Source organism: Monodelphis domestica, chromosome 8 (genome assembly GCF_027887165.1).
Source record: "Monodelphis domestica isolate mMonDom1 chromosome 8, mMonDom1.pri, whole genome shotgun sequence".
NCBI classification, from domain to species: Eukaryota; Metazoa; Chordata; class Mammalia; order Didelphimorphia; family Didelphidae; genus Monodelphis; species Monodelphis domestica.
Window position 1 is genome coordinate 250,733,778 of NC_077234.1, and position 25,411 is coordinate 250,759,188.

Below are 25,411 nucleotides of genomic sequence, written 5' to 3' on the forward strand. Positions count from 1 at the left end.
GCGCCGTAGAGGCGGGAGAGCCTCCATGAACGGAAGCAGAGCCCAGAACGTGGCACCCAGAAGTGGAACACTGCGGCCACTCGCAGCAACGCACCGAGCAGGTAGGAGAAAGACCGCCGTCCCCACGGAGGGAGAGAACTGCGGGCGTAGAAGCGCAAAAGAAGCAGACGCCTCCTCCCTGTTTACGTGGGTTCGTGATTCTTAAAAATGGCTCTACTGCAAAAATGCGTGCCAGGGAAATAGGTATCAAGTGACAACATTCTTGTAAACAGCGGACCTGCTTATCTGCTCTGGGAGGGGGAGGGGAGGAGAGGGCAGTGGTCAGGCAAAGCGGAATCCCTGGAGGGTAAAGCAAACTGAGCTCATTGGGGGGTTTGGCAAATCAATGAAATAAAAAAGGAGTGGGTTCAAGAAAGACGGGAAGATGGGATTTGAACGCAGAACCGAGCCTGAGTGGGACTGCTGCTATTGAAAGTGAGTAGGTAATGCTCTGCCTTTTGGTCCAAACAAGTTCATGAGTATCTGAAGTCCTTTAGCTGGAAATTTAGGGTAAAAACCTTTGCTCCAATACAAGAGCATTTTAGGCAGCACAAAGCAGGCGAGACTTCCCGGGCGTCTGCTTTCGGTGGCTTAGTCGCAGAGGCTGGGGGGGCGCGGGGAGATGGCGCCATTTGCCTCGGTCACAGGAACCGAGACCAGCTACTCCTTGCGCTGTACACACACGCGCTTGCTCCGCTTTTATGTTTCTACACACGCGTCTACATACAATTATGTACAAATATAGGGCTGTCCAAAACACACGTGTGCGCCTACCTGGTATAAAACATGCATTGACACAGGCTTATGGGTGTATACAGAGAGAGCTTCATAATTGCAAAGGCAGCTCCGGCAGTGTGTTTTAGTCTCTCCAATTCTAATAACGGCAACTTAACCTTTTATTTGAAAATAATAAACACCAGGCAGCAATTCTGCCGTTAGCAAACATCCAGTATTTACTGTGAAATATAAAGAAGAAAGACATCTAGGAATGAAGCCTTTATTGGATTTAAAAAACAAAATAATTTATAAAAAGGAGTGGAAAGGAAGTAAACACAGTTCGCACTATTCTTTACACTCAAGAGCACCAAAGAGTGGACGTGTTTTCTTTTTCTTTCTTTCTTTTTTTGTTTGGGTATTCCATGAAGACTGAAATGCGCTTTTAATGTTCAGGAAAGCTATGTGAACTAAGGACTTCCCATCATCAAACCCTAAACCAAAGTGCAGCTCTCTGTATGTAGGTATAGGAGCCCAACCCCCCTTCCTGCCCACCAGTCCTTCAGGAGCATTTGTCCCGAACTACCCTCTTTTTTTCAGGGTTTATTTTATCATCCTACTAGTAAACAATTCCCAACTTTTCAGATGACTTAACCTTGGTCTCTTCTAGTTTATGGTGATAAATTCTGAGGGGAAAAGGGTTAAATACATTTTCTACCATAAAATTGTTTTAAAGAATGATACTAAATTAACACAAGGACTAGGAACTTATTTCTGTTCAATTTTCCCTATATATATATATACATTAGATACCGCAGCATTTCTAGCTTATAAAAATACAGCATAGTATATTAATACACTTTTTAGGCAGCAATTTTCTGACAAAAATTTATTTACAAAAATTTCAATGAGTTTTGCTTTAAAATTGCAATGTTTAATATTATCCTTTTAGTAGTAGTGCTTAATAGTAGACACAATGGCATCTGTAGATTAACTTCAGTCTAAGGATGAATACAGTTCATAAGATTGTGGACAATAAGAGTACATTTCATACAGAGAAAGGCACAATAGTTCTTTCAGGGATCAACCAATTGTTACATTATTAGTGTAAAATAAAATCAGTGCCTTTCAATGCTTTTTGTAAAAGTTTTAGAGCTCGAAGAGACCTTTTGCAAATTGTTTTGTAGAGACCCTCTCATTTTACAGCTGAAGAAACTGAGGTCCTGAAAGGGTCAGTGGCTTTTCCAAAGCCACACAAGGGTTAGAGCTGGGTATAGAACCCAGGTCTCCTTAATATTGGGTCCATTCACAAACTAATCAAGTAAAATCATCGATCCCAGATAGGACACCTGGAGAATTCTCAAACTGGATTTTAATTATAGTTTTAAATTGATAATTCAAGTTTCTCACTAATGATTTAAAGATCTGCACAATATTTTTGTACTGCAAGTATTTAAGGCAGGTGCCAAGAATGTTTTTAAAAGTTATTATCAAAAGAGGACTTCACTTTCACCCCATTTTCAATATCATTTTGATAGTTGGAATCCTTGTGGCTATGGTTCAAAATATAAGCAGCAAATGCAGGCCTCTTGTCAACTGAATTTTTTGAAATTCTTCATGTTGATGCTTAGTGCCTTTTCTCGACACGGGGCAAAAGGACTTAGAATGCAAATGTGATCTGGCACTAACCTTAACAGAATCTTAAACTAGAATACCATGCAATAAGAGTTTTAGAATAATCATTTCAAAGTATTTGGTAATTAAGATTCAAACTCTTTTCTTTTCATTCTTTGGCAAAAAGATTTAAAACAAGATGTGGATTGAAACTTCATTGACTGCCTTGTCTGAAAAATAAATACATTTTGTAAAAAAAATCTACACTGTGCCAGTTTTATGCTGATTGTAAGTCATTAATACACATCATAAATAAATTCCAACTAATCTACGCCCAACGCTTTAAGTTGCCGTTCAATCTCTTCATCAGAGATCGTCGATGCTTTTGATGTGGATGCAGATGGTAAGCCTCGGGCGGCTGATGGTGCTTTGGCCATCTATTTAAAAAAAAGAAAAAGGAGAAAAATGCTGATTATCAAGTTTGACTGACATCTAAAACAATATGAAGAGATAAGATGGTTCATGGCATTTCTGAAATGACTACATAATTACTTACAAATACAGAAAATTAAAAACGACACTATGTTTGATGAGAATATTCCCATACCTTTCCAGAGATTTCAATTCCAATTTCATCAAGCACCTGGTTCACAATATCCTGGCTTTCTTCTTCATCATCAGATCCATCAAAAATGTCATCCAGTGTATCATTGACTTAGAAAAGAGCGAAAAAGTGGTTATTCTCAACGGCTAGGTACCCACATCAATTATATTTAGAAGATAAATAATCCAGTCCTACACATTTTACTGTGTTACAGTAAAATAATCTAAGTGAACTGTTAAGCTCTGAACTAGTACCCAAAAGCCAATGGGGTTCCCAAGTAAGTGTATTTTCAAAGGACCAAACTTAGGATAGATGGTGTCCCTACCAGTCTTCCCTTTCTTTCCTCTGTTTTCAGTGCCCATCAATAGAGGGGAACTGTCTTGCTTAAGCTTATGGTTTAGAAATGACAATATTCTAAAAATAATTAGCTACTCAGAGGAAAATATAGTAAAAGTAAAAAAAAAAATTAAAATTTGGGGAACTTGAGAGATGATTCAATCCAACTTCCCCAAATATCCTTACTTTGTGATTTGTTCCGTTAATTATTAGAAATATTTTTCTAACTTCAGTAAAATTATCATGAAATTTAATGTTAAAATACACATTTAGTCCAAATCATGTAAAAATAATTTTCCATTTGAAATGCAGAACTACACTAACTGCTAGGCAGAGATGCAGGAAAAAGCTTTTAGGAATGCTTTCTTGTGAGCCAGGCCTTAAATTAGCTCTAAGAAACATCAACTCTTTCTAAGGATCTTGTTCTTCTAGGAGAGTTTGGGTGTTAAAACTAGCATTTGAAATGATAAATCGGAGCCAATACTAAAGATGGAAATACAAATATTGACTCACTATGTTGGGAAATTTTGATCAATGTCATATTTTTCAAAGAGATTTATAAATTAAAAAAAAGTCTTTTGGGGGAATAAGAAAGGAAAGATACTTCCACAAAAATGAAATAAACAAAAATGTTATGAATTTTAAATACATCAACAGTTTTATAGGATTCCTTTCATTATAGCTTAATGGAAAAGTTAATTCCTCTGATAAGGCCTGCGAACACCTGTGCCATCACTGAAAATTACCCCAACATATTAGATATCCTGATCATTAGATAAATCGACAATTCTGTAGCAATTAAAAATTCACTAACCAAATCAGATTACAATACTCAAAGGCATTAAAGAGAAGCTGACATAAAGAACTTTAGAGTTTTTGAAAATATTCATAACCTACTTTTAAAATCTTACAGAGAGAAATGACCCCCAGACACAGAACGTAAGAATGGGTGACTTAGTAGTATCGATAATAATTCAACACTTTTAGCAGTTTAGTTTAAGGGAATTAAAATAAGACTACACGTATACGTATAGGAACACAAAGTAACATTTTTCAATATTAAAAACATGTGGATTTGTGAGTTTCACACACTGCCAAGTATAACATTACAATAAAATGCAAATCTTGTTTAACCTTTTTTTTCCCATCAAAATTCAGTTATGAAAAGCAGTTTTGGTTATAGTTTTAAAAACTGAAATTGTTTAAAAGCTTGGAAAATTCACAGCTCAAATCTGTAAATAACGCCAACACTATAAATTATATTAAACTTACTCATTTCTTCAGTCATTTCCATTTTCATGTTTTCCTTCTGGAAATTTTGCATTGTCTGCAATGTCTTTTGTGGATCCATCTTCTTGTTAACTGCCTGCATTGTCTTTCAAAATGAGACGGGATAGGTGTTATTTGCATAGTCATGAAAATTCCACATGAAAATAAGGCCAAAGAGAGTAGAGTGGGCTGCCATTTTCTATGCGGATAAGCTCATGCAGCCTTCCAGAACCGCACACAGGGGTTTAAGAATGCTCGCAGAATGAAAGACTTCAATACGGGAAACATCTGTGTAGCGGCCGCTTTAAGCAGACCGAGCGCGGGCGCTCTCCCCGAATGATAGCCAAAGCACCCCGGCAAACAGGGAAATGGAACAATTCTGACCATCCTGGCCTATAAAAGCGGGTGAACACTGAATTTCTTCCTCAGAAACAGGCTCTAAGTTCTTAGGCCCACCGCTCAGAGAGAAAGTCTGCAAAAGGTTGTGCTGGGGAATGTCGGGGTGCTAAACATGACGATGAAAGCTACTCCGACGCCTCTCATTAAAGGACGACGACACATGTGAAGGGTCCGTCCGGTGGACACCCACATGGCCACCCTGCTTCAGTTTGGTGGCGTGGAAGCTTCTCCAAGAGGACCTAGAGATGAGCACCGCACGGTCCCTACGGCTCGGTCGGTGACCGGGCAGTCTGGATCTTCCATCTCTCTGAATATCCCAGTGTGGCGTCTCATTTCAGCTCTTCCCACTCCCCAAGCCCCCTCAAAGTCACACTTGAGTGCTTTCCCGCTCTTTTGCACTATCTTCTCTGCTCCAGGCTCAGACTGTCTATGACAGTTCCCTAGCCGCGGGGGCCAACAGGGCACCTCCCACTGACTGCCTGTAGCAATCCCTGGTACATCTGGGAGTCTAATTATTCACAGAAGCCTCCACACTGATCTCCAAGCTCTACTTCCTACAGAGCCTATCACAAGGGTTCTTAAAGGGCAGTAATTTGGCACGTGTCAGGTGACTAGAAGACAGGGCTTTAAGAAGAAGCACCGAACGGTTCAATGAGTAACACACGACCGAATACGGGCACCACCGGCTCCTGGAAACCGAGAGGCGTCTCACTACAGGAAGTGACGGATGGCCACAATTCAATGACATGACACTAGCCATTTTCTGTCGAATGCAACAAAAGAACTTGGATACGGTCAGCGTTCTCTGACCTCAGAACTGTGGACAGCGTTCTACCAGAGGCTAACCACAGCCCAGCCAGCGCTTGGCTGGCGGTCTGACAGCTTCTGCGTCCAACAGTCTCCCCACTCAGGCTGACCGTTAGACAAGAGATGGGTGGCTCCCTCATTAGGCGGATACTCAAAGCGTGCCTGATTTGTCAGCACCTGCCTACAATTTTCATTCTGAAGGCAAAGCCTTCCAAACTCCACGGCCGCTTTTGCACACCACAGTCAGGAGTTCCATTAGGATTCTCCTAGTTTTGAGAAAATGGAAATCTGAACGAAAATGTGCAATAATGGATGCTAAATACTCACTTTCACATCTGTATAGCAAAAATAATCTTTGAAGGTTTAATCTATTATTAATGATTTGACAAACACTCCTATTTAATGAATATTCTTATGTTGGTATAAGATATAATACCATAAGTGATAAGGACACTCATGTGAAAAGTCAAGTGGCTGGAGTTCAACAGAGGCTAGACTGAGGCAGTTCTCTGAGGCCTGGCAACAAAGGAGTCTCATGACTAGCCTCCTTTTTCCCCAAAGGACCCACCGGAGAGATGACAGGATTGCCAACGCCTAGATGCGTCTTCCTTCTGGTGAGCCTTATCCGGACATCCCAGGGCCCTCCCCTGGCTATCCCAGGTGGAGACTTTGTAATGGAGCTGCCCCAAAGAGGCGAGCTGGGAGTCGTCCTCCCTGTCTTTGGGGGGAGGGAAGCCAGTGGGTTGGCCCCAGATGGGCTCTCTCCTACAGAATCCAAGTTTCTAGCAATCTTAAGCAGAAACCTATAAACTCCCTCCGGAAGGTTTTCATGGTTCCCTCCAAGCCTCAAAGAAAGAAGCCAACAAAGACACCCCTAAATCGTGGTCCAGTCTACAGAATAAACACCAGGCAGGGTCCCATTTGAACGGCTCTGGGCTTCGCAGGGATCGTTACTCCGCTGGGCCCCTCAGGCACTGCCCGGCCTTTAGGAGCGGGTCTTGACAACAACAAACGAGGGCGAGGACGCACTTACTTTGGCCGTAGTTGACATGGCTCCAGCCATCTTCATCTGAGAGTTCATGACTTTAGTCTGGGTAGACATAGAAGTGACTTTTGAACTTACAGCAAAAGTTCTAGTTTTCTGTTTCCTCAGTTGCACAAGCTGTTTAGCCAAAACTCTGCAGGCTTCTTTGTTACCAATCTTGGCCATTTTCTTAATTTCTAATTCCTATATTTTAGGGAAGAGAAAAAACAGATTGTTTTCAACACAAGGCACACAGCATACAGCTCGCCCATCTCTCAACAGAGCAGGACGGAGCGAGCTGTCAAAGTGACGGGAGAAGGTCATCAGTCTCACTATTACTTTATTTGGAAAACAAAAATGCTAGTTTTACAGAGACTCCCAGCAGCCCCTGTACACGTCCAGCCCTGGACACTGCCCAGAAGGAATTCTGGGAAAGGGCAGAACAGGTGCCAAGATTAGGGTTACAAAATGGCAGAGAAGAAAGGCAGGTAATTTGTAGTATTATTGCTACAAGAATAAGAACCAGGTGTCTCTACAAGACGGTCACCTCTTCCCTCGTGACCTAGCACTGGCCCAGGAGCAAAGCCTTTGCTGGGCGCCCCCCACCCTGGGGAGAGACTTGGGAGGAGGCTGAGTTGGCAGAAGAGTAGACTCCTCAATGACAAGCCAGGGCCCAGGACTCCGTTGACTTTGATGTGAATTAAAGGGCAAAGCTTGGGCCAAGTCCTTCTTTGCTGGCCATCCTGACATGCTCTCATATCCCTCCATGGCAGCCACCCTGCTCCCCTTTCTCTTGTTCTACGCTCCCTGCCCTGGTGCCTTCTGAAGCCCCCACTCTATCGTTAACAGACTGTCCCTCAGAATGAGAAAGCTTTCTTTCCTGGATGAAGTACTTGTGTGGAGGAGGAGGCCTGAAGCCGGAAGGCCAAAAGCCTTTGGGGACCCTAAACTGTCTCTGCTGAGCTGGACACATCAACTTTGTCTATATGTTGTCCTTAATTTTGGGGGCACGTGCCAAACTCCTAAGAAAAAAGACTCTGTTATGTTGTGTCTTTGTTCCCTTCAAGTCTCACACAGCAGGTACTTGACGACTTGTCCAAAGAATGCAATGAATTATATATTAACCAAAGTAAAGACATTTTAACCACCCTTTTTATTCTGAAATACTTATAATGTCCCATTTTATAAATACTTTTCTATCATTCAAACAGTTATTAATATGCACAAAGAATCAAACTGCTTAGCAAGTTTTCTTTTGATCCTATGCAAATCAAGGAATTATCAGCCAAAGGTTTTAGGAACAAAAATCTATGTGCTGTGAGATTTAAAATGGTTGAGGTCTTAAACTGTAGTGAGTTAAAATGGTGGAAGATATAAATTGTGATAGATATAAGAGAGGGTGAGTAAATTTGACCGCAGAAAATGTTTCACTACAGTCTTGGTTTTTAAATCAAATATAAGGTGGTCGCCAGGGAAATATTCCCAATTATTCAAATACCCAAGTCAACTGGGTTTTATAGAGATTTTAAATTAACAATACAATGAGTAATCAAAGAAAGAGAGAGAGAAAGTAAGAAAGGAATAAGTATGAAGGGCCTCAAGCCAATATGGCCTAGACCTGAGTTTTAAGAGAGAGAATCAGTCAGTCAGTCTTTTAACACTCACCACAAGGTCTGCCTAAACAAGGATTCTAGTGACACCAGGCCAGCTCCATCTCAGCTGACTTCACCAGAGAGCCTTCCAGCCAGAGACTGTTCCAAAGGGCCTCCCTCCAGAGCCCCCAGAGGGACAGAGTCCCCTTAGAGGAGCTCCAGCGAGACCTCCTTTGAGATTGTCCTCCAAGAGCTTCCCTTCTCCAGAGCCTCTCTCAAGAGATTCTTCCCAAGCGATCCCCATCAGAGATCCTCCAAAAGGATTTCTCCAAAAGGATATCCTCAAGAGATTCTGCTTTTTCTTATATAGGGGGTTTTCTCCCATGTCACCTCCCCTAAGTCCCTACATCTACCAATCACTGTAGACGCTTTCCAAAGGACTGCCCATCTAAATTCCTGCTAAGTTGACCAATCTCCTCACTAAGTCTGGAGAGAAAACACAGCTGAGTCAACTAATCTCATCAAAAGAAAACTTGCCCGACCCTTTTAGGTACCTAGCATCCCATTGTATCAATTCTAAAAACAGGCCTGGCTCAAAGAACTCCTTGCCCCACCATAAGCATGGATCCAAGTACTTTCTTTGTTTAGCAAGGAGTTTTCTGCCCTAAAGCATTCTTAAGTACGGGTGGAGTAGAGGTCCTTCCATTTCTGATCCTGGCGAGTTCTCACATCAAAATGGGGAATGTTTCTCAGTAGGGAATTTGTTTCAATTAAGAATTCCCTGATGGGGAAATTTTTAACATTCACAAGTCTGAGAGATTTCAAGATTTACAGTGCTGAGCAAATTTGTCTGCTGAAGAGATGAACAATCTCTTTTAATTTAATTTTAAATGTTTTTTCATTAATTTGCCTTAACTTTAACTAAACATTAAACTAAATTTATCTAGAAACTCACCTTTCTTTCCACTCTCATAGATGCCAGTTCCCTCCAAGCAGAAAAACCAAGACAAACTAGCCTCAGTCCCTCACACCAAATACTCTTTCACTCCCCACTCCAGGCCTTTTCACTAGCAGGATCTAAGGCAGAGAATCTCTCCAAAGTCTAGTTCCAAAGGCAGTGCCTTATCTAAACTGCATTTACCCACCTCACATGCTTTTGTGCTTATTCTGTTTATATTTACATGCCTTTTCATCCCCAATTAGACAGGACTTATAAATTGGAACTGTTTGCTCTTTTTCGTTTGTATCCCCGGGGTTCAGTACGGTGTCTGGCACATAGAAGACTGATTAACTCACAGTCTGACTGCAAGGTACTCTCCTAGGTGTAAAGAGAAAACAAACACTCCTTATTTCCCATTTACAGTCTTTGGTGGAGGATACGAGATGTAAACAGTTAAGTTTATGCAAAAACAAACACCCAAAACTTGGGAAGAGAAAGATGATTAATAGCTAAGGGAATCTGGAAAAGATGTCCCATAGTAGCAGGCTCCTGAGCCAACCTGGAAGGAAACGAGGAATTCTAGGAGGTTTGTGCAAGCCAGAAGTACCTTCCAATCATAGGCCACAGTGTGAGCAAAGGCACAGAAATGAAAAATGGAAAATCACATTTAGGGAACAACAAGAAAGGTAATTTGGCTGGAACAGGCTATATAAATGCAATGAAAAGCCGAGAGGCCAGAGTGCTGGAAGGGGCATCACCATGTACCTGGGAGCCACCAATACAAAGGCAGGGGCTGGAGAGACAGGAAGACTCTGAGCCACATAGGGACTGAATTTCTTAAAAAGAAAGAAAATGATCTTCTGCTACACGTTTTGGGATAGGTTGGTTTACCTGGATGAAAGCTCAGAAAAGGGGGGGGGGGGAGTTAAACAGAAGAGTCTGGAAGTGGCAGTCAGAAGTAGAGTATGCATGGTCTTTGTCCAGTGTGCCAGGGTCTAGGGGTCATCCAGGACAGTGAACACTATCGAGAAATGCAGTGTCTTCATTCTTTCTTTCTTTTTTTTTTGGGGGGGGGGTATAAGGAGGGTAGAATTAGTGGGGCAGGGAAGGCAGGAAAGAAGAATTTCTTTGAGTTCAAGACAGCTAGGTGACACAGTGGATAGAGTATTGGGTCTGGAGTCCAGAAGACTCTTCTTCCCAAGTTCAAATTTGCCCTCAGACACTTACTAGCTCTGTGATCTTAGGCAAGTCACTTAACCTTGTTTGTCTCAGTTTTCTCATCTGTAAAATGAGCTGGAAAAGGATAGGGCAAACTACTCCAGTATCTTTGCCAAGGAAATGCCAAATGAGGTCACAAAGTGCCAGACAAGAAAAAAGATGGAAAGAAGGAATACAAGAGGAAAAGGTCTATGGTAAATGGAAATTTTTCAAGAAAAGGAGTTCCAGAAGTTAATTATATTCTAAATTAAAGTCTTAAAAAAATAGAAATGTGTTTAATATTCTGCATATAACACAGAATTTTTATAAGAGGTAAAGGGTGGAAGGGAGAGAAAATAAGCAGGAAGAAAATCAGGAAGACCTTGATATGACTAAGAAATGATGTCAATCACTTGCCACCTGCCACTGAGTCTCACTAGTTAGCAAATTATCCCGGAGATAATTTCTAAACTTGTCTGAAAAGTTAAACTGAAATTTAATGTTCTACTTACCAGCTGTTTTTCCTGTTTTTCTAATGCTGCTCGATCTCTCATTATAGCCCTCTGTGTACCTCGTAACTCTCGATTCTGCTCCTTTATTACATCTAAGAGAACAACAAAAAAAATTCCCAAATTTATGAATTGTAAAGTCTTTTTCAATATTATTTAAAATACGGAGTCCAAGAAACTAATAAAAAACTGTACTTTTTATTAGACCATAGATTTTCCTTCACCTACTGTCATTTTAATAATAAAACTAGTCAGGCTCAAAAACTTGAACTCTAAATAAAAACAAGAAAGATATGAGACTGACGGCACATACTTGCACATGTAAACCTTAAAATTTCTTAGACTTATAAATGTTGGAAATTTCACCATTGGGAAATTTCATACTTGAAAAATTTCTTACTGATAGTCTATTGGAATGTGAACCCCATTGGCATGGGAGGGTCATTCTCCTCCCTTCTTAAGATTACTTTAGGACAGAAACCTTTTGCTGAACAATGGAAAAGGCTGCAGCATAGATCAAAATTTAATTATTCCAATCTCCACCCTACTCAGGGTAACAGGATTTAGGAAGGGCTGTAGCAAAGGATCAAGATTTAATTATTTGAGAATATGACCTTCAACAGACATGTGCAAAGCCACAGACCTCTGGGCAGTCCTGGGTTAAGCTAGAGCCACCATTGGCACAGGGAAGACATGGACAGTGATTGGTAGATGTGAGAACTGAGGGGAGGGAACTTGGATGGTTTCCTTAAAGATAGTGGGGTCTGAGGACTAGAGGTGGTTGGTTGGAGAGTTTTTGCTCTGAGAGGTGGTGCCCTGAGAAGCTTGCTCTGAAGGAAGCTGGAGGTGGAGGCCCCTGAGACTGTTTCTCCATTTTGGTCACATGAGTGATAGGGACTGATCTCTTTCCTTTGCCTCAGCTATCTAAGGGCTTGGGCCTTTTGGCCCAGCCTAAACAGAGGGGGTATTTAAGCCCTATTCCCTTCTCTCCCCTTTCTCTCTCCCTCTCTCTCTCTCTCTCTCTAATACCTTTCTTCCTCCTGTTTGTAATTAAACTCCATAAAAGGTTGACTGCTGACTTGAGTTTTCATTTAGGAATTACATAGCTGAATTCCTTGGCGACCTTAAATTAATAGATATCAGTCTTTTAAAGTGATTTCCTTGTCATACACATTTTTATTTTGTAACAGTGCTTAAACATAAATTTGTAGAGTTCAATGTAAAATTATACTTGGTTTCCTTGGAAACCACACAAAAGTGTATAACTATACAAATTTTTTGTTCAAACTTCAAAATAAATGCAAATAATAAGTCTGAATTTATGCTATTTTTTAATAAGCAAGTCAAACACTTAAAATGAAATTTAAAAAAGGAATGTATATTTATTTGTATATATTCAATTATTGTTATACCTTCTAATTATAAATCTCTACATTTTAAGATTTTAATATTCATTTTCATTCAATAAAGATGTTATTCATTATTAATTATTATTTTGTTTCCTTCATTTTCATTCATCTCTTACAAAAGGTACATTGCAGGTTTTATACAAGTCAGATTAAGAAAAAAATGTATGGCCTATATTAATCCATCAGTTGAGCCCTTTGGAAGATTATGGCAACAGTCTCCAAACTATTTTGAAACCATATCTTTGTAAGTAAAGAATTAATTGAGTGTGCACAAGTGTTTTAAATTGACTTACAGATCATATACCTGTACTCATAATTACTGACATGATAACGGCCTCTCCTAATAGGACTGGAGTCGCTCTGTCTCTGTCTCCCCACCTCCCTCTGCCCCATGACATAGACTGATTTCTCTGATGACACCCCTTCCTTTTCCTACAGAGTTTCTTGTTTACAATGTCCTTGCAGCTTCCCCAAACCTTGGTTCTTTGGAGGTTGATGTCTGACTCCATCATACATCCCCGCACATAATGGTGTTGTTTAAAATGGAGTTTTTGTACCAAGAAAAAGCATCAGGAAATTTAGACCACTTTTCAACACTTCAGAACCTACTTCATATGGTCCATTTTTATTGTACAAAGAATATACAAATGAATGAGCTCTGTGGATTGGTCCATCCCACTGCACAGAACAATCTGGACGTTGCCCACTTTTTTCCTACATGTGGCTAATTGGGTTGAACTCTAAACTGACTATGGATCTCACCTGGGAAGCTCCGCCACTCGGGGGCAGAATTGGAGTCAATTTCGTATGAATCAGTATTAACATAGGATTGGGTCATCTGCCCAATATTTTAACAGAAAGCCTAAACTATTATAGAATTGCTGGGATAAGTCTATGCTCCAGCCCTATTTCTTCTCTTACTATTGGATTCTGACCTACCTTCTTAACTGGTAGCCAAAGACTAAAATATATGAAATCTGCAATACTGCCACACTCCAATCTACAACACTTACTGCAAAGATCATGGACTGATACAGCCTGTACTGTTCAAAACTAGGAAGAGCTAGTATTAATCCAGACAGAAATGTTACATAAGACAGACATAATATGCAAGAATTTAAATATTAAAAGATCTCCTTTGGTATCTCCACTTCCCAACACACACCACAGTGCATGCCATTAGAGGATTGTGACCCCACTCAAGTCACCCTCCTCCAGATTCAGCCTAATCCCAACTCCACTAACCCCACAAAAGGAAGCAGACACTATTCTGCCTAACGGGGGTGGGTGGGGGCAGCAATACAGAAGATAAGTAAGAAAGAAGAATCCAGTTGTGGTCTCAATAAACACCAAATAGTATCACAATCTAAAATTTAAAAAAAAAAAAGGTGAAAACTTGCAGCTACCTTTTTTACAACTACAGTAAGGGGAGGATTCTGAACCAAAAAAGGGACAGGAAGACTACAAATGATGAAATAATTCCATTTACATGAAATCGAAACAGTTTTGCATAAACAAAATCAATGCAACTAGGATAAGGAAAAACATCCTGTGTGGGGAAATTCTTTACATCCTATTTCTAAAGGTCTGAAATCTAGGATCAACAGATAATTACTGCCATATGGGATTAAGATAGAATAGTATGCAAAGCATGTCAACTACTAGTTTGAGAAAAAACAATTGTAAACAACATGAGAAATTGTCCCAAATAGTAAGAGAAACAAGTACTAGGTTTTATTTATTTAAACCCTTACCTTCCGTCTTGGAATCAATACTGTATTGATTCCAAGGCATAAGAGTGGTAAGGGCTAGGCAATGGGGGTTAACTAACTTGCCCAGGGCCACACAGCTAGGAAATGTCTGAGGCTAGATTTGAACCTAGGACCTCCTGTCTCTAGGCCTGGCTCTCCATCCACTGAGCTACCCAGCTGCCCCCGAAGTACAAGCTTTTACATCACATCAGCATACAGGCAAAGAGTATAAAGGATGGAAGTAAAACTGGATATTGGAAAGATCTGTGTATTATTACACTGTTGATGGAAATGTGAATTATGTGAATGGGTCCAACCATTCTGGAAAGCAATTTGGAATTATGATAGTGAAGAAAATGCCATTATCCTTTTAATTCAGACATCTGCTGCTGAGGTATGGCCAAGGTATACTTCTGGGTCAAAGACTTTAGGACCTGAATATCAAAATATTCATAGCAACATTTTCTTCTTTTTAATAGCAGCAAAAAGTTGGAATTAAAGTTAGTATTCAGTAACAGGGGAATGGCTAAATGAACTGTGGTACATTCATGAAATGGAGTATTATTGTACCTTAAGAAATGATAAGATTTTAAGAATTCAGAGAAAGATAGGAAGGCTTAGATGAACAGACATAAAATTATATAAACAGAGTCAACACCAAAAAAAAAAAAAAATATATATATATATATATATATATATATATATATAGTACAACAATGTAAATGGAAAGAATAAGAACAAAAATGAAACTAAACAACATAATGACCAAGCTTTGTCTGGAGCACTTTTGAGAAGATGTTTTTCTATCCAAAGATAGAAAATGTAGAATATTACATTTGCTGTCAGAAAGCTTAACATAAAAGTCAGTTTTGCTAAATTACTTTTGTTCTCTTTAAGTTTTATTACAAAGGAGAGCTTACTGGAGAGCAAATGGGAGGCAAGGGAAGGATATAATTGGAAATTAATGGGAAAAAAGACATGAAAATATGATAAAATTGAATAGACTAGGGATATAAATCTACATGTGTTTTGACCTCAAGTTTTTTTTTCTTTTCCCATTCAGTCATTTGCAAGGAAGAACATGACAGCAGCATGGCATAACTGGATTAAAGGATGATATTCTCTGGAGGCTATATTTCTTAAATTTTAAAACTTATTAAAAGAAATTTTAAGAAAATCTAACTAGACAGTGATCATCCTCCACAATCTGAACAGATGTTAAAGAACTTAAATGGGGCAAAAATCAGGGCCCAAGAGAAAGGTGAGCAGGGCAAGAACGCCACTTCTTGTGTCCTGTGGTGCAAGCCAACATATACCCCTTATGACATCATCATTCCTCCCCAAGAAATCTCTGATAAAGTAGTCTTTTCCAAATTGCTGTTATCCAAGCAGCCTCCTCCATTTTGTATTTGTTTAGAAGATAGTTTGAACCCAAACACAAGACTTAGAATTCAATATAAATAACCGTAATCTTATTAGATTTAGGCAGTAGCACCCTAGCCAGACAAATTCTCCCCCTCCCGTGGCATCCACAATATCCTTTCTGCATTTCAGTTCATTTCTACCACCTGCCTACAATTTGAGATTAATGATGTGCAGTGCTAGACAGGCATGCTGTGCCATCTCTTCCCAAAGCATGACTGGGAGAGAAAGTGTTTGCAATAATGGCTCTATTTATTTTCTACTTTGGCAGACATGCTGGGGGCTAAGAGGGTTTGCCCTTTTCACTCCAGGAATAGTTTATTCGGAGATTCATTCAAGTTCCTCTTTTAAATGCCAATTTTGTGATCAAACTAGTCACATTTAAATAAAACTTTATTTCAAGATTTCAAAGATCCTTAATTTCACCTGTTTGAAATCTGCTTAATTGATAAATATCAACATTACTCTAGACATTAGATTTTATGAGCTGCTCTGGCAGCTAGGGAGTACAATGGATAAAGTATTTGGTCTGGAGTCAGGAAGACTCATCTGCCTGAATTCAAATCTGGCCTCAGACAATTACTAGTTAGTCAAATCACTTAACCCTGTTTGCCTCAGTTTCCTCATCTGTAAAATGATCTGGAGAAGGAAATGGCAAACCATGCCAGTGTCTCTGCCAAGAAAATCCTAAATGAGGTCATGAACAGCCAGAGGCCTAAATGACTGAAACTAAAAGACTGTAAACTTCAGAACTTGGGCTACATGCTAAAATGCCTTTCTAAGAGGTAGGTAGGACACGCAAGCTATTGGCATTGTCTTCAAGAACCCATTTGCCTATGTGCAGGGAAATGTACACAAAGTTCCCGATTTCTGAATGCTCTACTTTCAAACAACAAAACATCAGTTCCAAAGTCTTATACTACCATAGAAACAGCTGTTTTTCTCTTTAGCTCAGAACACCTGTTTGGGAACAGCATGAGAAGATCGGGGCACCCCAGAGCACAAAGCTTCTGAGTAGTTGGGAACTGAATGACTTGAGGAGATGTAGATGTATTAAGGTAAAAAGTTTCAAGTATGATCACAAGTATCTGATTCTTTCAAAGAGGCTGGCTTCCCTCTTCCACAATACTGAAGGAGCTGACACCGAGGAGATGAAAGGTATGATGAGTCCCCCCAAGTGGAAATTCAAATTACATATTTTCATAGAATCAGTTTTATAAATTATATCTGAAATAATATTCATAATAAAAGTAGAATTTACATAGAGGTTTAAGGTTTGCTAAGTGCAATACAGATATAGCTCTTGTCATCCTTACAATAATCCTGTAAGGTAGGTGTTGTTATTATTTCTGTTTTAAAGATGAGGAATCTAGAGCACCCAAGGTCAAAGGCTAGTAACTAGCACCTGAAGCCATATTTGAACTCAAGTCTTCCTCTTATCCACTGCCCCAACAGCATTACACTTCAGGTCCACTATGAATCAGAGGCTTCAGTAGGTTGACTTTTGCACCTAACAATTATCAAAACATTCTTAAAAGGGGAAAATTAATTTCAAACAATCTAACTATACATGAACTTTTTGGAAGATGATATATTTTAGGAATAAATTATGCAAAATATTAAATTAGGAAATGCCTATAATTAAGAAACATGATTGCGTCAATGAAAAGTTACTGAAAATGCAATGAAAATTTGCCAGTGACAACACAACTATTCTACTTCTATGGTTGTATCCTGAACATCAATGAAACAAAGAACTGGGCACAAAGAAGTTAATTAACCTGTAAAAAAAAAAATCACTGAAAACCTAAAAGGTTATGAAAAAACATTTCATCAATGTTACCTTTCACTGAGAAATAGAGTATGTGTGAAAAATGCAGTTTAATATAGTATGATTTCTGATTTTATAGAAAGTGGGGCATGACTACTGACTCCAATTCCATATTTGTTCAAAGGTCTATGAATATTTAAACAGTTCTATATTATCAAGTAAGAGTATACTATTAAAAGTCATTATAATTTAAAGTATTATTCTGTATTTGTTGTGGTTCAGTTACTTAAGTCCTATCTGCCTCTCCATTTGGGGTTTTCTTGGCAAAGATACTGGGGTGGTTTGCCATTTCCTTTCTAGTTCATTTTACAGATGAGGAAAATGAAGTTGTGTCTTCCCACTTTGAACTCTGTGCTCTATCTACTGTGCCACATAACTGCCCTATTGTTATGCATATTATCTGTAAACAGACTGGCAAAGCATTCCTTCCCAAGAGACCAAAGTAATAATATATAAAATAATTCTATCTACTTTTTTCTTTTATATTTTATAAACCAAATATACACATGACCTAGCATTCCCTTTTTTAACCTTTTAAAAAATATTTATTTTTGCTCTCTCTCCCACCCACCCCCACACATGGCAAGCAATCTGATTCAGATTTTACTTGTGCAATCAGGTAAAACATTTTCCCTTATTAATACTCTTGTGGAAGGAAACTTGAACGAAAAGAAAATTAAGAAATTGAAAAAAAATTGCTTTGGTCTGGATTCAACTTCCAATCAGTTCTTTCTCTGGAAGCAGATGACATTTTTTATTTTGGGTCCTTTGGGACTGTTTTAGATTATTGTATTGCTGAGAATAGCCAAATAATTCACAATTGTTTATCTTACAATATTATTATCACTGTGTACAATGTTCTTCTGGTTCTGCTTACTTCACTTTAAGTCTTTCCTTTCTAAGTTCCTCTAAGCTTCTCCAGGTTTTCCTGAAATTATCCTGCTCATCATTTCTTATAGCACAATACATTCCATAATAATCACATACTATAACTTACTTAGCCATTACCCATGGGCATCCCCTTAGTTCCCAATTCTTTGCCACCACAAAAAGAGCTGCTTTAAATATTTTTGTGCATATAAATCCTTCTCCTTTTTATCTTTTTTTTTCTCTTTGGGATACAAATCTAGTAATGATATTGCTAGATCAAAGAATATGTACTGTTTTATAGGAACTTTGGGCAGAAATCCAAATTGCCCTCCAGAATGGTTGAATCACTTCACAATTTCCCAAAAAGTATATTAGTGACACATCTCTTCTAACTTTTCTTATTTTCCTTTTGTCATAATAGCCTATTTGATACGTATGGGGTGGTACCTAAGAGTTGTTTTATTTGCATTTCACCAATGAACTGTAAGATCATTTTTTCACATGATTATAGTCTTAATCATTTATCAGTTGAGGAATGACTTTTATTCTTATACATTTGACTCATTTCTCTATGTACCTGAGAAACGAGGCTTTTTTTAGAGTTGTAAAATAATGTTTTTGTCTTTCTGACCAGTGTATTCATCCTACTACGGCCAAATCATATGTCTTGTAGACTTTGGATATAGCAGTATTGATTTTCTTGTCTTCTTTTGAGATTGTGTTTTGGTCTTCCTTGTCATCAAAATAACTTTCTATATATCGAATTTCTTTTTTGTTTGTTTGTTTGCTCATTTCCCCAAATATTTTCTTCTCTTTTAACTTAAAAAACTGTTACAGGTGGGCTCTGTCCCTGTGGTGAAAGGAGTTCTGTTCTAAGCTTCAGATTCTTCATGCAGCTACCTTCAGAGATAGATCCGGGAATCTATACATTTTCAGTTCTTTCGAGATAGCATGGTCTAAGGAGGGATGTATTTAATATTCTCCTGGCTTGTGCTCTAGTCTGTGAGCAACCACAAGCATTCTTTTCTTCCTTAGAACTAAAACCTAGGTCCCCTGCTCCCCTGTGCCCTCAAGTACTGTTATATGCTATTGTTCCTCCTCACTCTAGGTCTGTGACCCAGGACCATGACCTGGATCTGCATATGGGTAATGCAACAGTCTCATACCCGGAGCCAGCAAAGAGACCTCAATAAACTCCTTCTTGTTGTCCAATGCCCCCGTTATCACCTTTGCTGCAGATTCAGTCACCTCTAAAACCTGGGCTGTCTTTATGAGGTATAGGCTGACTTGGCTTCCCTTGGTTTGTTTCACCACTTTCTACCCTGATGTGACAGATCTTTCAGGCTGGCCTTCTAAGTTGTTTTAAGCTGAAAAATTAATTTAAATCCATTCTTTTGTGGGTTGTGCTGCTTCAGAATTTGTTTTGAGGCATTATATCAATGTTGTTTAGAAAGTGATACCTTTTCCATCTTGGCTTGAAAGGAGTTACAAGACACCTATCCTTTCCTTTTAATATAGCCTTTATTTTTATTTATTCTTTAAGATAAATTCCATAATGGTTTTTCTCTCTATTTTTAACTGATTCTTCACATTTTATTTAGCATAAGATAAAAAAAAAATGAATGATTTAACACAATTTTTCTATCCTTTGCATCTAAAATAGTGTCCTAGCTGGATACTCATATATCACTTCCTTCCAAGTCTTCTATAGTCCAGTCAGACTGGACTACTTGATGCTTCATCTCCTATCACAATACTTTTGCACTAGCTGTCTACCATGCCTGGAATTCTCTCCTTCCTCACTTCTCTTAGTTTCTGGCTTCCTTCAAGACTCAGTTCAAATGCTACTTTCCACAAGACTTTCCTGGTCACTCCTGGTCATGTTTTCCCCTCTGAGGTTAATTTCCATCTACTCTATATGTATCACACACACACACACACACACACACACACAAACATATACATGTACATATATTATATATATATATATATATATATATATATATATATATATATATATATATCCATTTCTGTACATGTTGCTCTCTCATTAGAATGTAAGCCTTGAGAGCTAAAGCGTTTTTTTGGTATCGTACAGTGCCTAGAACATAGTAAATACTGAATACTCATTTGATTGATAGGAAATAATTGAGGAAAGACACTACCATAAACGGGGAGCAGAAAAGAGTTCTTATGGAAGATGGCATTTAGTTGGGACTTGAAGACATGGAAGTCTTGAGGCAGAAATGAAGAGGGAGATGTAATATAGGACCAGAATGAGATCACCAACACTCCCACTGAGGAACTAGTGAGAGAAGAGTGTGAAAGAACTAAAGAAATGGAGAGAGGGGAGAGTTGATCCTCCTCGTTCTTCCCCTTGGGGAAGGTAGCATAAATTGTCTTCCAGAGAGACAGAATAGGTCTCCTCAGAGACTGGGTTGAATATGGAGGTTAAGGACTGGAGGAGAAAGTCTTAAGAGAACTGACCCACTGCATCCTTTCTTGATCTTGGTAACTCTCCTGCCTCTGGATTTTCCCAATTGCCACCTTTCTCCCTTGAGACCTAAGATACTCCCCAGCCCTTTTCTGGGGCTAATTCTCCTTGGAGAGAAAGGTAAGATTCTCCCCAAATCTTCAGTCCCCTTCACTGATGTTAGAAAACAGGCAGACCAGATCTAAAAAGGATAATATTTTTTTTCTTGGGGACACACAAGGCAGAGAGAATAGAGTTGTTGGGTGAGGAAAGTGGGAGATGGGAATCCCTATGACTGACAACTGACCCCCCTCCACAAGTCCTGAGGAGTTTGGGCTATTACCTGACCCTCCCTTAGGTCAGTTGTTGGGTATGTCCTGCCTCCTAAGTTGATCTAGTTATGAGATGAAGTCCAAGGACAATTTTGGAGATGAGAGAAATCTTTAGTAGATGGCTTCCTACAGTCTACTTTTTGTCTTCAGCTGGAAACAGAGAGATTTAGGGGTCCACTGGAAGGTAGTCAATGTCCAGAGGGATCCTCTGTCTCAGAGGTCCTCTCTCAGATCATCCTCTCCAGGAGAGCTGACAAGAAGGGATCTGGCAGTTTCAACTTTGCCCCAGGTCCTCTCTTCCTCCTGGAATCTTCAGTCTTCCTTGCCCTTCCCTCACTTGGGCTGTTCCTTTGCATTGCTGGATATGATTTTCTCGATTACAGAGAGTATTCTAGGCACAGGCCATGAAAATGCCTAGAACTGTGATGGTAAACCTATGGCACAGGTGCTTAAGACGGCATGTAGAGTGATCTCTGTGGACATGTGGCTACTCCCCCACCCCTCCCCAAGAGTCCATTACTAGAAAGGCAGAGGGGCTTGGACAGAGCTGCTTTCGTGCCCCTCTCCACTGTGCTTCATATTTTTTCACACCATCCGCCCCTCTGCTAGCAGCGTGGGGAGCACACACACGTAAGGTGGGCGGCTCCTAGGCAGCAGAGCTGCAAGGGAGGAAAGTTTTTGACCACTTCCCTTCCCCTCCCTATACTCCCATTCCTCACTTCACCTGCCCTTCCCCCCTGCAGCATAATGGAAGCATTTTCTCCCTCCCCTGTGTGGGGTAGAGGTGGAAAGGGTGGGCCCTGTACTAAGTGGGAGGAGGGGCCCAGCATGCTGCTTGGGGGGTGGGGGTGGGGGAGGCAAGCACAGCACTTGGTGGGGTGGGGGTGGGGGGTAGGGGCAGGGCCTGGCATTCCATCTCTAAAAAGTTCGCTGTCACTGGCCTAGAATATACTATAAATTGGAGTATCCTGAACAAAGAGATTTTGGAGAAGTAGAAACTATCTCACTGGCAAACCATAATAGGGATCTCAAATTAAATATTAGGTATTATATCTGCCTTCTTGGACTATCAACTTACTCCAACTCATCCTACACATTGCTGTCCAACTAATGGTCCCGAAGCACGGATCCAATCCAAGGACTTTCCTATTCAACCACTGCTTGCTGGATAAAATATGAACTATTCAGCGTAGCTTTGAAGGCTTTAACATAACCTAGCCCCGATCTGTCTCACCAGCCTTACTGGACCTTACTTACTCCCTCCCGTCGCTCACACTCTGCAATCCTGCCAAACTAGTCTTCTATCTGCGACTCACACATTGCTCATTTCTACTCGGGGTGTTTACACTGACACACTTCATCCCTGAAATGCGCTTCCCCTCTCTTTCTTTAAAAAGCAGCTCCAGCACATTTTATACATACCTTTCCCAATCCCTCCATCTTTGAGGATACTCCTTACAAATTATGCTGCATTCAGTCTTAAACGTCCTTTAGAAGGGATTTTAAGTTTAAAAGTTTTGCCACTGCTAATCTGGCTGGCTGTCAAGTTGTCTTTGGGTAGCAAAAATGGGTTATTTGGGTCTGCCCAGGCTAAGCAATTATATTGCTATAACTAGTACACTTATTGGGACCCTTTTTGGATTATTTCCCATCTCCTTTCTTTCCTCCAGTTATGTGACTGCTGTGAGGCCTTTACAAATGCTTTTTGTTCTATATAACAGTGAAAGTTTCTTACTAGTATAATAAACATGTTTACATATACACACCTCTTTGTATATATTTGTATTTATCAGGTTCATGTTTATGCTGTACTTATTTTAATATGTACTTGCTGTCTTTCTCATTAAAATATAAAGGTGTAAGTAGGAGAATGCTTCATTCTCTACACTTGTATTTCAAGTGTCCGTGAACCATGCCTAGTTAATAAATAATTTTTTATTAAGTTTGAGAAGCAGCATGGTAGTGTGGAAAGAGATTTGATCATAGAGCCAGCAAGACCTGGATTCAAAACCCAGCCCCACATATAAATGGTACTGTGATTTCGGCCAAATCCCTTAACCACTTAGTACTCTACATAATTCTCTAAGACTATAAATTGCAGTATATGTTGACTTGCACTAGTGGAGGGATTTTCCCATACAATGAAATCAAAGGTCCAATTCCAATTCTTGGCACAAATAAACATTTACCTGGCAGAGATGACAATGATGTACCAAAGATAACCAGAACTTCTGGATCTTGTGACATATAGGAATTGTACAAAAGTATTTCTATAATTTGTCACGTCAGTATGACAAATGCTAATGGCATCCTGAATTATAAGTTCATACTCAGCTATAAAACAGGTTATCATCAGTTCACTGAAGGAAAAGAAAGACATGTCTATAACTCCCTTCACTCCCCACTAATAGTCCTTACATTTATTTCACAATTTCAAAACAAAACAAAAACAACTTTTGCTTTGGTATTGGTCTATTCTCATTATCAGAGGGATGGTTTATTCATTTTAATGCCAATAATGAATTAAACACAAATTATAAGAGCAGAAGAAAAAACTCTAGTTTGTGTTTAATTTGCAAGAACAGTATTCTTTAATGATTACATATATCTCCATCAAGTGAAAGAAAAAGATACAAATTCTTCCTAGACATGTAAGATATATAACATTCTGCCTACAAAGTATATATATCAAGATTTCATTACAGCTGAAATAGATGAAGAGAGTATGCAACAAAAGGCTCTTATGATCAATAATCATTGAGTCAAAGGATTTATCTAGGAGAAGTACATAAAGCAGCATTAAAAAGCATAATATATAGCCTCATTATTGCTTAGCCAGAACACTTCTGTCATCTCTCAGGGAAAGGGGGGAGGGGAAGAAACAACTTCCTTTAAATAAAACCAGAAAGAAAAATATTGAAAAAGCATCATATGAAATCATGAAAGAAAAAAAGACAGTGTTAAGAGTTTGATATAACTTAAAGTGGTTATTCAAGAAAACATACTGTCAAATTACTATCCTGAGTTATTTTAAATAAGTAAATGTGTTAAGGTAGATGATTTTAAACTTAAAATCTATTATATGCACAGATTTTAAATTTATTAATACAGAAAAACAAAACAGTATCACACAAATGATTCTCAGAGCTTTTCATCAGAAGTTGGAATAAACAGCATTAGCAAAAGAATAATGAATTCGATGACAATGGAATATGTTTCCTTACAATCTCATTGTCCACTGCTTCCATCTTTTTACTTGGCATCCTCATTGGCTATTTCTTCCCTCTTTTCTATTTGATAAGGGGCCTTCAGTTTCTAAAAGAACTGTGCAGTTCAGCAATGTAGATAATATACAACTGACTGATTGTAAGTACCTTTAAAATAATTAACATACAAAAACTATGTAAAAGATCCTAATCTATATTTTAAAAAACCCCTTAAGTTATAACTATACAGGTAAGAAATATGATGGATACTATTTGCTGAAAATATTAAAATTTTGACTCATTCCTTATTTTTATCCTTTTACCTTTATACACAGTAAACTCTTAAGAATCCATAATCCAAACAAACCAGAAATAAATATAATTTTTCTTACAGTATTACTTGATGATGACTGAGTCCAAATTAGAGGCATTTTGCCATAAGACTCTGAAGAGCCTTATCAGAGGAAAATTACAATAGGATCAGTACAGCTTTAACATTAAGCATAACTAATGTATTCTAATTTTTAAAAGTTGACAATCTATATAGAATATATAACTTTCAGGTAACCAAAAATAGTAGAGAAAAATGTTGCAATCATTTTTAAGAAATAAATGAATGGTTGAATTATATCTTAGTTGTGAAAAATCATGACTGCTGGCATGTGAACAAACAAAACAAAAAGATACATGGCCATAAGAGAATAAAAGAATTATTTCCAGGTCTGGCCAGAACATTCTGTTTGTACCAACCACTGTCTATCTACCATTGCTTCTTTTGTAGTGGAGCTGGCTAGACATCTTACAAAGAAGTGATTCTTGGTTGTACAATAGCATTTAAAAGAATAAGATTATTCCATATTCTGAAATGTTCTTATAGTTCTGATGTAATGCCAGGAGGGCAGTTATCTATAAAAACTTTTTAACCAAGACAATTTCTCAAAGCAAGAAATTCTTAAGGAAACAGTTGTCTTTTGAACATCAAAAGTATATTTCAGAACATAACAACACCTTAAAAACAATACCTTTTACAATTCCTCATTTCATGTGTACATCCCCCTATGTCAAGGAGGTCT

At 38.8% G+C, this 25,411-nt stretch overlaps 1 protein-coding gene across 1 annotated transcript in view; it reads right to left on the reverse strand.

Annotated features, from left to right (window-relative positions):
* Positions 1–1,022: 1,022 nt before the first annotated feature.
* The window catches only part of CHMP2B (charged multivesicular body protein 2B), a 31,599-nt gene continuing 7,210 nt past the window's right edge, over positions 1,023–25,411 (reverse strand). Inside the window, exons 2-6 of the mRNA XM_001379805.4 lie at positions 11,048–11,139; positions 6,816–7,010; positions 4,580–4,682; positions 2,975–3,081; positions 1,023–2,804 (exon numbers count right to left, since the gene is read on the reverse strand). Of these exons, the coding sequence (XP_001379842.2) occupies positions 2,691–2,804; positions 2,975–3,081; positions 4,580–4,682; positions 6,816–7,010; positions 11,048–11,139 (611 nt within the window). The 3' untranslated portion in view covers positions 1,023–2,690. The remainder of the gene's footprint in view (positions 2,805–2,974; positions 3,082–4,579; positions 4,683–6,815; positions 7,011–11,047; positions 11,140–25,411) is intronic.